The following is a 10000-nucleotide window of genomic DNA, read 5'->3' as shown; positions in this document are numbered from 1 at the left end:
ATAAGTCTGTATTATCATCAATATATAATCGTATTAATACACCAAAATGTGTAATATATAAGTTCCCAAGACTGCATATTTACCTTCTGAAACTAGAGTTAATCTGTTAATACATTTCTTTCATCATAATTTTTACATGTCATCCCCTTCTCCTTGTTCTTTGAACTTATTATGCATTACTTTCGCAAATCATATAGAATTCCATAAGATAATGCATTGTAACTAAGTATCTATGAACGTATTTTTGCATATTTTTTCATGTACTCATTACTCTGTACGTATCATGTATACACAGCATCATTTGTGTACGAATTTCCTTTACTTGTATTTTTCCATATGCTTTCTAACTTCCTCACTCTAACTTCCTATGATTTGTCAGAAGTTCATAAAACTGTATTTTAACTTCACTGTCTTCCTCGAACATGTATTTTTATTATAGAGAAATTTCTGAACTTTCGTCTATTTTGATTTTTCGTCGTTTCATAAAATAAACGTATTTTTTTTCTCTCATTTCTATTCGTTCGTTTTGGGAATGCCTTTCTCCGCCGAGCCATTCTGTATTCCAAGAAATTTCTGGAACATATTAATTAGCAATCGGATATTCTGAGTGTCATATTTGTGGAGTTTAAATGCATGAGGTTTTATATGATTTGAAGAAGCTGGTTTTCTGTGCTAGATGGATAGATAGATGGGTAGATAGATAGAGGTAGATAGTATAAGACAGACATGCATGCATACATAGAAAGGAATAGATGTATAGATAGAGATGGAGACACACACACACACACACACACACACACACACACACACACACACATATATATATATATATATATATATATTCATCTCCTTCTCTGTCTCTCTCTCTCTCTCTCTCTCTCTCTCTCTCTCTCTCTCTCTCTCTCTCTCTCTCTCTCTCTATATATATATATATATATATATATATGTATATATAGATAGACACGTACACACACACACACACACAAATATATATATATATATATATATATATATGTATATATATATATATATATATATATATATATATATATATATATATATACATACAGACTTGTAGGCATATAGATAGACACATACATAGCAAGAGAGAAAAAGGCAACGAGAGAGAGAGAAAGAAATATCGACAGCTGGCGAGACAACGAGACAGAAAATGAAACTATTCGCTTCAATGACGTCATTCGTATTCAAAATGCATTCCGCCCTTTAAAGGTCATAAACTAACCTTACTTCCGAGACCGGCTTCGTCTGCAACGCGAAATGGCAGCGGAATCAGGGCGAGAGACAGAGGAACATTTCTAGACTTTTCTGAAAGCGAAGAGTCATGTATATCGACTTACCTTTGTCTCGGCCCCCTTCTGTACCTCTCATTGGCCCCGTCTTCCCTCTTCCCTCTCTCTCTCCCCCCTTCCCTCTTCCCTGCCTCTCCACTCTTCCCTCTCTCTCTCCCCTCTTTCCTCTCTCTTTCTCTCCTCTTCCCTCTCCCCTCTTCCCCCTCTCTCTCCCCTCTTTCCTCTCTCTTACTCTCCTCTTCCCCCTCTCTCTCCCCTCTTTCCTCTCTCTTTCTCTCCTCTTCCCTCTCCCCTCTTCCCTCTCTCTCTCCCCTCTTTCCTCTCTCTTTCTCTCCTCTTCCCTCTCCCCTCTTCCCTCTCTCTCTCCCCTCTTTCCTCTCTCTCTCCCTTCTTCCCTCTTCCCTCGTTCCTCTCTCTCTCCCTTCTTCCCTCTTCCCTCTTTCCTCTCTCTCTCCCTTCTTCCCTCTTCCCTCTTTCCTCTCTCTCTCCCCTCTTCCCTCTTCCCTCTTCCCTGCCTCTCCCCTCTTCCCTCTCTCTTTCTCTCCTCTTCCCTCTCCCCTCTTCCCTCTCTCTCTCCCTCTTCCCTCTTCCTTCTTCCCTGCCCTCTTCTACCTTTCTCCTCTCTCCTCTCCTCCTCCCCTACCTCTTCCCACTCCCCTTGTCCCTTTCCCCTTCCCCACTTTTCCCCTCTTCTACCTTTTTTACCTCTCCCCTTCCATACCTCTTCCCTCTCCCCTCGTCCCCTTCCCCTTCCCTACTTCTCCCCTATCCTTTCTTCTTTCCCCTTCCCTACTACTCCCCTTTCCCCTTTCCCCTCTCCCTTTCCCTACTACTCCCCTTTCCTCTCTCTCCTACCTCTCCCCTCTCCCCTTCCCTACCTCTCCCCTCTCCCCCTCTCCTACCTCTCCCCTCTCCCCTTCCCTACCTCTCCCCTCTCCCCTTCCCTACCTCTCCCCCTCTCCTACCTCTCCCCTCTCCCCTTCCCTATCTCTCCCCTCTCCCCTTCCCTACCTCCCTTCTCCCCTCTCCCCCTCTCCTACCTCTCCCCTCTCCCCTTCCCTACCTCTCCCCTCTCCCCTTCCCTCCCTCTCCCCCTCTCCCCCTCTCCTACCTCTCCCCCTCTCCCCTTCCCTATCTCTCCCCTCTCCCCTTCCCTACCTCCCTTCTCCCCTCTCCCCCCTCTCCTACCTCTCCCCTCTCCCCTCCCCTACCTCTCCCCTCTCCCCCCTCTCCTACCTCTCCCCTCTCCCCTTCCCTACCTCTCCCTCTCCCCTTCCCTACCTCTCCCCTCTCCCCTTCCCTACCTCTCCCCTCTCCCCCTCTCCTACCTCTCCCCTCTCCCCTTCCCTACCTCTCCCCCTCTCCTACCTCTCCCTTCTCCCCTTCCCTATCTCTCCCCTCTCCCCTTCCCTACCTCTCCCCTCTCCCCTTCCCTACCTCTCCCCTCTCCCCTTCCCTACCTCTCCCCTCTCCCCTTCCCTACCTCTCCCCTCTCCCCTTCCCTACCTCTCCCTTCTCCCCCTCTCCCACCTCTCCCCTCTCCCCTTCCCTACTCCTCCCCTCTCCCCTTCCCTACCTCTCCCCTCTCGCCCTCTCCGCTTCCCCCTCTCCCGCATTCCCCTTTGTCTTATGTTATTATTATACCTTTCCACTTCTTCCTTCTTCCTTCCTCTCTTTCTGTCCTTTTGTCTCTCTTCCTATCTTTCTCCCTCCTCATCCCCTCCTTCTGATACTTCCTCCTTCTCCTTTTCGCTCTCTTCTCTTCTCCATTCTCTTTCAGTGTCTTTCACCCTTCCACGTTCCCCTTTCCCTCCCCTTTCTGACATCCCCTCTCCTCCTCCTCCTTCCCTTCCCCTCTCCCCTTTCATAACCACCTCTCCCTTTCCCCTTTGTTTCATTCCTCCTCCCTTTCCTCCCGTCCCTCCCCCACCACCTCCCCCTCCTCTCGCCCCTCCCCCCTCCCCCCTCTCCACCGGCCCCTTCGTGGTGACATCCTAAATTACACCCTACCCCCCCCCCCCCGCCCTTGCATTCCGGCGGAGGGTCGCCGCCCAAGCCGCGCCAGTCGGGGCGATTGGCATGAATTATTCGGCGCTGTTGTCTAACTTTAATTCCGTCACTGTTCGGATACTGTGCGTACTTCCAATTAATGTGGAAATCTATCAATCTATCTATCTATGTATATATATATGTATATATATATATATATATATATATATATATATATATATATACGTACACACACACACACACACACATATATATATAAATATATATACATATATATATATATATATATATATATACATATATATTCATATATATATATATATATATATATATATATATACATATATACATATATACACATATGTATGTATATATAAATATATATATATATATATATATATATATATATATATATATATATATATATATATATGTGTGTGTGTGTGTGTGTGTGTGTGTGTGTGTGTGTGTGTGTGTGTGTGTTCATTTATGAAGACAAACAAAAATGAATAGAAAAAAACAGCTACATAAGAAATGAAATTAAATCGTAACGTTTCGAACCCATCAAGCTCTCCTTATCAGACAGATGGATAACAGAAACCATTTCGGTTATTCATCCATCTGACGAGGAAAACTTGTTCGAAACGCTACGATTTACTCTAACCTCTTATCATGAATGATTTCTTTCTATTCCTGCACATTCACACATGCATTTGGTTTATGTGTGCGTGTGTGTGTGCACTTGTGTTTACGTGTCTGCATGTTACCTAAAATGCGCGCACATGTGTATTTATCTCTTTGTTTATTCATATTAAGTGCGTCTCCGCGTCTCCCGCCACACCTACAGAGCCGCCTCGTGAATGGCCGAGGCAGACCAGAGAGAGAGAGAGAGAGAGAGAGAGAGAGAGAGAGAGAGAGAGAGAGAGAGAGAGAGAGAGAGAGAGAGAGAGAGAGAGAGAGAGAGAGAGAGAAAGAGAGAGAGACATAAATATAAAGCAAGGGACAACCGAACCGATAAGCTAACCGACTCAACCAGCGAGCAGTGAGGTGAAAATGTGGCTGGCCCGCCCTCTTCAATGCGCTAAACGCCACGCCAATCGCTTCTCTGTATTGCTTGATAACTATCCCCGTGACCCTTTATAAACCCAAAGTTATTTCTCCTGAATATCCGAGTGCATTTACGTAGCGTGATATTTGGCGCTGTGACTGAATTATTTCGTGTTCACTTTTATGCAACGGGTGAATTTTGTTTTTGTAAATGTCGATGCCGTTACTGCAATTTTACAGCAACCAGGTTGTATCAAACGTCAATCTGTTGTGCGGATTATGTTCTAAGCGGATCTTCAAAAAGGTAGAGACAGAAACAGTATTCTAGGAAACGGATAGCTTTTTGTTTGTGGAGGATTATACTTACAGAGAGAGAGAGAGAGAGAGAGAGAGAGAGAGAGAGAGAGAGAGAGAGAGAGAGAGAGAGAGAGAGAGAGAGAGAGAGAGAGAGAGAGAGAGAGAGAGAGAGAGAGAGAGAGAGAGAGAGAGAGAGAGAGAGAGAGAGAGAGAGAGAGAGAGAGAGTGAGAGGAAAGAGAGAGAGAGAAATAGATAGATAGTTAGCTAGATAACTTGGATTTCATCATTACAGGACACTAATGCACTATCGGTATATACATCTAGTTTGTTTAGAATTTGATACGCAGTTATACATGTCGCGCTACAGTTCTGGGATTATGCTCGTCTCCTAGCATAAGTATATCTTTAACTATGTGAAGTTATAGTCACAATAATAATAATAATGTTCTTCAAGTCAAGTACAAAACTTTTTCATAGCAGTTTGTTAGGCTTTATGGCTCTTTACCATTATTATTACTTTACCCACACATATATATATATATATATATAAATATTAAGTAAACATGTTTTATTTACTAATTTTCTCTGATTTTCTTTACATCACCATCTCATTTGTTAGACGTGTCGACTCGCTAACCATCAGCTCAAGGCCTTTGCTATAAGACCGGCTGGTAGCTCGGTCGGTCTTGTATTCAGTGAATTAGTTTCGGTAACATTGAAAGGACAAGGCATGTAGCATGGGCTGAATACTTCATTTAGTGTATAGAATTCCATATCGGTCGGTACTTTAGTGTGATTAGTGTGTGAGTATGGCGTTAGTATGTGCGGGTATGTCGGATATTTTATGCATTAGGACTGCTTCGCTTTGAGTATATTCTTTCATGTAAAAGCGATACGCCAGTGTAAGTATATTCCTCGGGGCTTGTTTTAATATGACATTATAAGTACCATGATTTCAGAGTCTGTGAAATACGTCACTGTAAGCCGTTTCTCCTGTGTGTAAGTAGCCCCCCATTGTAAGTAGATTCCTTGACGTACAAGTAAAGTACCTCTCTGTAAGTTAAATCCTCAGCGTACAAGTACTGCCGCAACATAATATATGATTAACGCCAAAGTTAGCTTAGGAATGGTGTTAGTGGGCCAACTACACCATGGTATATGACCCACAAAGCGACCAATAACTGAGGACAAAACCCTATAATAGACCAAAAGACAGGAAAGCTCTCTTAGTAAAAATACCTAAAAATATTAGATTCAAAATACCAGAATGTGAAAAGCCTACGGGCAGAAATTCCCAAATTCAAAAAGGCCAAAGAATAATGTATCCCAGCTTGCCCACGACTGTGCAGTTAGCCAGGGTGGTAAATAAAGGACTAAACTAAACCAAAAAGTAAGTAAGAGAAAGCCTATTTTATAAAAAAGGCCACTGAAAAGGAGACAACAGTATTAAAAGCCCAACACACACAAATTACACAGAGTGCGTTTGGTGCCGTACATGCCACAATAAGCAAACGTGTGCACTTGCCGTGATGTGTGCGTATGCCTCATGAACGTACATTATATGTTGTCCCATCGACGAAAGATAGAATATAGGTCAGGGAAGGTTAAAGGGAGAGGCATAGGTAAAGGACAGGATAAACGATTAATCAGAATAACGATGATAATAAAACTATAATAATATAATAATAGGTAAAAATATGAAAGGATGGAAAAGAGGCAATGGCCGGATAAAAGATAGATAATGGGAAATAATACAGTTAAATTGGATAATGTAAAGAGCAATGCAAATAATGTCGATGATAGTAATAATAATAATGATGATAATTATAATAATAATGATGATGATGCTATTACTGCCACTACTGCTACTACTACTACTATTATAATAGTAATGATAATGCAATAATAACGATAATAATAATAATGATAATAATAATAATAATAATAATAATAATAATAATAATAATAATAATAATAATAATAATAATAATAATAATAATAATAATGATAATAATAATAATAGTAATAATAATAATAATAATGATAATAATAATAATAAGATAATAGTGGTAATAATAATGATAATGATAACAATGATAATTGTAATAATAATAACAACAATGATGATAATAACAATGCTGATAATGTTAATGATAAAACAAATAACAATAATGATAATTATTACCATTAATATAGTCATGACAACGACAATAACAACAACAATAATAATCATACTAACAATGCTAATCATGACAATACGTGAAGATAAAGGGATAATAATAAAAATAACCATAACAACAATAATGATAAGGAAAATGATAACAATCTTATAAAACTCAAAGGTATTACCCTCAGTTAGTTAAGTTTAGAATGAAGTGCAGATTCTTGCAATATCATTTTACGATTGTGCCACGATGCAACATGGAATATAATGCTTTATCTACTGAACGTAAAGAGAACGCTAATACGGCTTGTAGTAAGAATATTTCAGTGACCTAAAATAAATATGAGGAAGATGGTCATGGTAGTTATAGTGATCTTAAATTTACGATGATACTACAATTGATACTACTGATAGTACTAATAATGAAAATGATAATAATGATAATGATAATGATGATAATAATAATAATAAGGATAATACTAACAACAATAACAGTGATAATAATAATTAATAATAATAATAATAATCATCATAATAATACTGATAATAATAATAATGATAATAATAATAATAAGGATAATAACAATATTGCTATTGTTATCATTACTATTGATGATAGTAATAATAATTTATATATTATCATAATAATGGTAATAGAAAATAATGATAATAATGATGATATCAATAATGATGATGAGGATAATCATGAAAATAATGACAATAATGATGAATATGATGATAATGACAAATTATCATAATGATAATAATGAAAATAATAATGATGTTTAATGCTAATGACAGAGACATGTATAATGATGTTGATGCATAAAGAACAACAATGCATAAAAAAATACCAATATCAGCACTATCATGATCATAAAAACAATGAAAAAACAAACAAACAAACAAAAACAATGAATACTAGAAACTAAACGGGAGACATCTATCTATCTATCTATCCATCTATCGACCACCCACGCGTGTGATCAAGTGGCTTCAATCCGACCGTCGCCTCGATAGTGTGTTTACCTGTACCCTTGGCTACGGGCAGGGTAACCAACGCTCGCGGTGGTTGGTGTGCGTGGGTTCGGTGATACACTGTCGTAATAATTTCCTGTTCTTCTCGTTGCTTTTTTGGGTAATGTTAGGGCTGTTTTTTTTTTTGTTTTTTGTTATATTGGATTGTTTGTTTGTGGATTGTTATTTATTTAATTGTTTGATTGTTTATTGTTTGGGGGGGGGGGTCATTGTTTTTTTTTATGAAGGTTTAATTATGGTTTAGTTTGTTTTCTTCTTTTTTTATCGTCATTTATCTTTCCGTTGTCGTGTCGCATTTGCTAATCGATAATTGACACGCGTCGTGGATCATAGAAATACAGCCAAACTTTTACCGCGGATTTTCACAAAGGGAGTAAAAAAAAAGGAATTAAAATGGCTTTAGTTGTCATTCAGACCAAACGCTTTTCTGAAGTGAATGTTTTACTGAACGTTAAGGTACTTGTCCCCCGTGATTAAGAATATTTCAGGGTGTGTTAGGTTGCGCTAAAACGAGACATTAAATTTGTGGTTTTCACTTTTTGTCATCATATTATTTATCTATTTTGTGAGTTTTTGATCATCATCGTCAACATTCGCATATACAGTCTCTATTAAACTTATCTTTTTTAAAAATATCACCCCAATTATTGGTCATTTCCCACGTTAAATTATAACCCCGTTCTCCCACTTCCACGCGACACACTCGATGATCCACGCAATTCGCTAATTTATATATATTAATACATTTCCCGCACTAGACACATTTCACACACTTTACACACTTCCCGCACTGTACATAGTTCACGCACTTTGCACATTTCACGCACTTTACACATTTCACACACTCTTCACAATTCACGCACTTTACACATTTCACGGACTTTACACATTTCACACACTCTTCACAATTCATGCACTTTACACATTTCACGGACTTTACACATTTCACACACTCTTCACAATTCACGCACTTTACACTCTTCTCGCGCTGCACACAAAACACACTGGTCAACTTGATATAAAGACGCATATTCTGTAGTCATGGTGATCCCCTTCTTCCTTTCTCCTCCTGTTTCATCACCTCTAACAGAACGAATGATTGTCAACATGTACTGATGTGAATAATAAAAATAACGAAAATGACCTCACTCTAAGGACCAAGGATTATTCTTTGACAGTGATGCATGAACTAAAGTCAATTAATTCCACAGATTGTCACTCGACATTCCTTCACAGCGAGTGGAAGAGAGAACGAAGCTTGTCAACTTGATACTTTATATATATTGTTCAGTCTGTCGCCCTACGCTCTCTAGCTGTCAATACTTATTATTTATGATCGGAAGAAAGAGAGAGAGAGAGGGAGAGAGAGGGAGAGAGAGAGAGAGAGAGAGAGAGAGAGAGAGAGAGAGAGAGAGAGAGAGAGAGAGAGAGAGAGAGAGAGAGAGAGAGAGAGAGAGAGAGAGAGAGAGAGAGAGAGAGAGAGAGAGAGAGAGAGAGAGAGAGAGAGAGAGAGAGAGAGAGATCCGCTGCGACTTATTTCTCTTCGTCTACTAAGCGTTCTTATGTAATTTTCTCCCTTAATCTCTTTTAATAATATATTGATCTTAGATTATTATTTTTAAAAATTAATGAACGTTGGGAAATCACGCATGATTTTTTTTACGTGCCAGGGCGTTACGAAATTCCATATTCTGTAATTCAATATTCATCACACACACACACACACACACACACACACACACACACACACACACACACACACACACACACACACACACACACACACACACACACACACACACACATGTGTGCATATATATATATATATGCATATATATATATATATATATATTGATATACACACTGTTTTAGCTATTGCATGTTTATTTATCTATCTTGTTTCATTTACCTATTTTTTTAAGAGAAGGAATTCGTTCTGCTTCATAACACACACGTAAGGGGAATCCTGGGTTCCATCATTGTGGAAATTGCTTCTGCCAAACGTCACTCATACCCTTGGAATTCCATCGTTTTTCATGACACACTTTGTATATAATCTTTGTTTTTTTCCCATTCTTAATTTCTTTCTGCTTAAGTTCCTGTTTGTATTTATTTTTCTGTTTCTGACAGCTA

At 39.1% G+C, this 10000-nt stretch overlaps 1 protein-coding gene across 1 annotated transcript in view; it reads right to left on the bottom strand.

Annotated features, from left to right (window-relative positions):
• Nucleotides 1–8308: 8308 nt before the first annotated feature.
• The window catches only part of LOC125040811, an 18617-nt gene continuing 16925 nt past the window's right edge, over nt 8309–10000 (bottom strand). Inside the window, exon 10 of the mRNA XM_047635590.1 lies at nt 8309–8371. Within this exon, the coding sequence (XP_047491546.1) occupies nt 8309–8371 (63 nt within the window). The remainder of the gene's footprint in view (nt 8372–10000) is intronic.

Source organism: Penaeus chinensis, chromosome 1 (genome assembly GCF_019202785.1).
Source record: "Penaeus chinensis breed Huanghai No. 1 chromosome 1, ASM1920278v2, whole genome shotgun sequence".
In the NCBI taxonomy this organism is placed as follows: Eukaryota; Metazoa; Arthropoda; class Malacostraca; order Decapoda; family Penaeidae; genus Penaeus; species Penaeus chinensis.
Note: the sequence above shows the minus strand (reverse complement) of the source record. Positions and strands in the feature narration are given on the sequence as shown.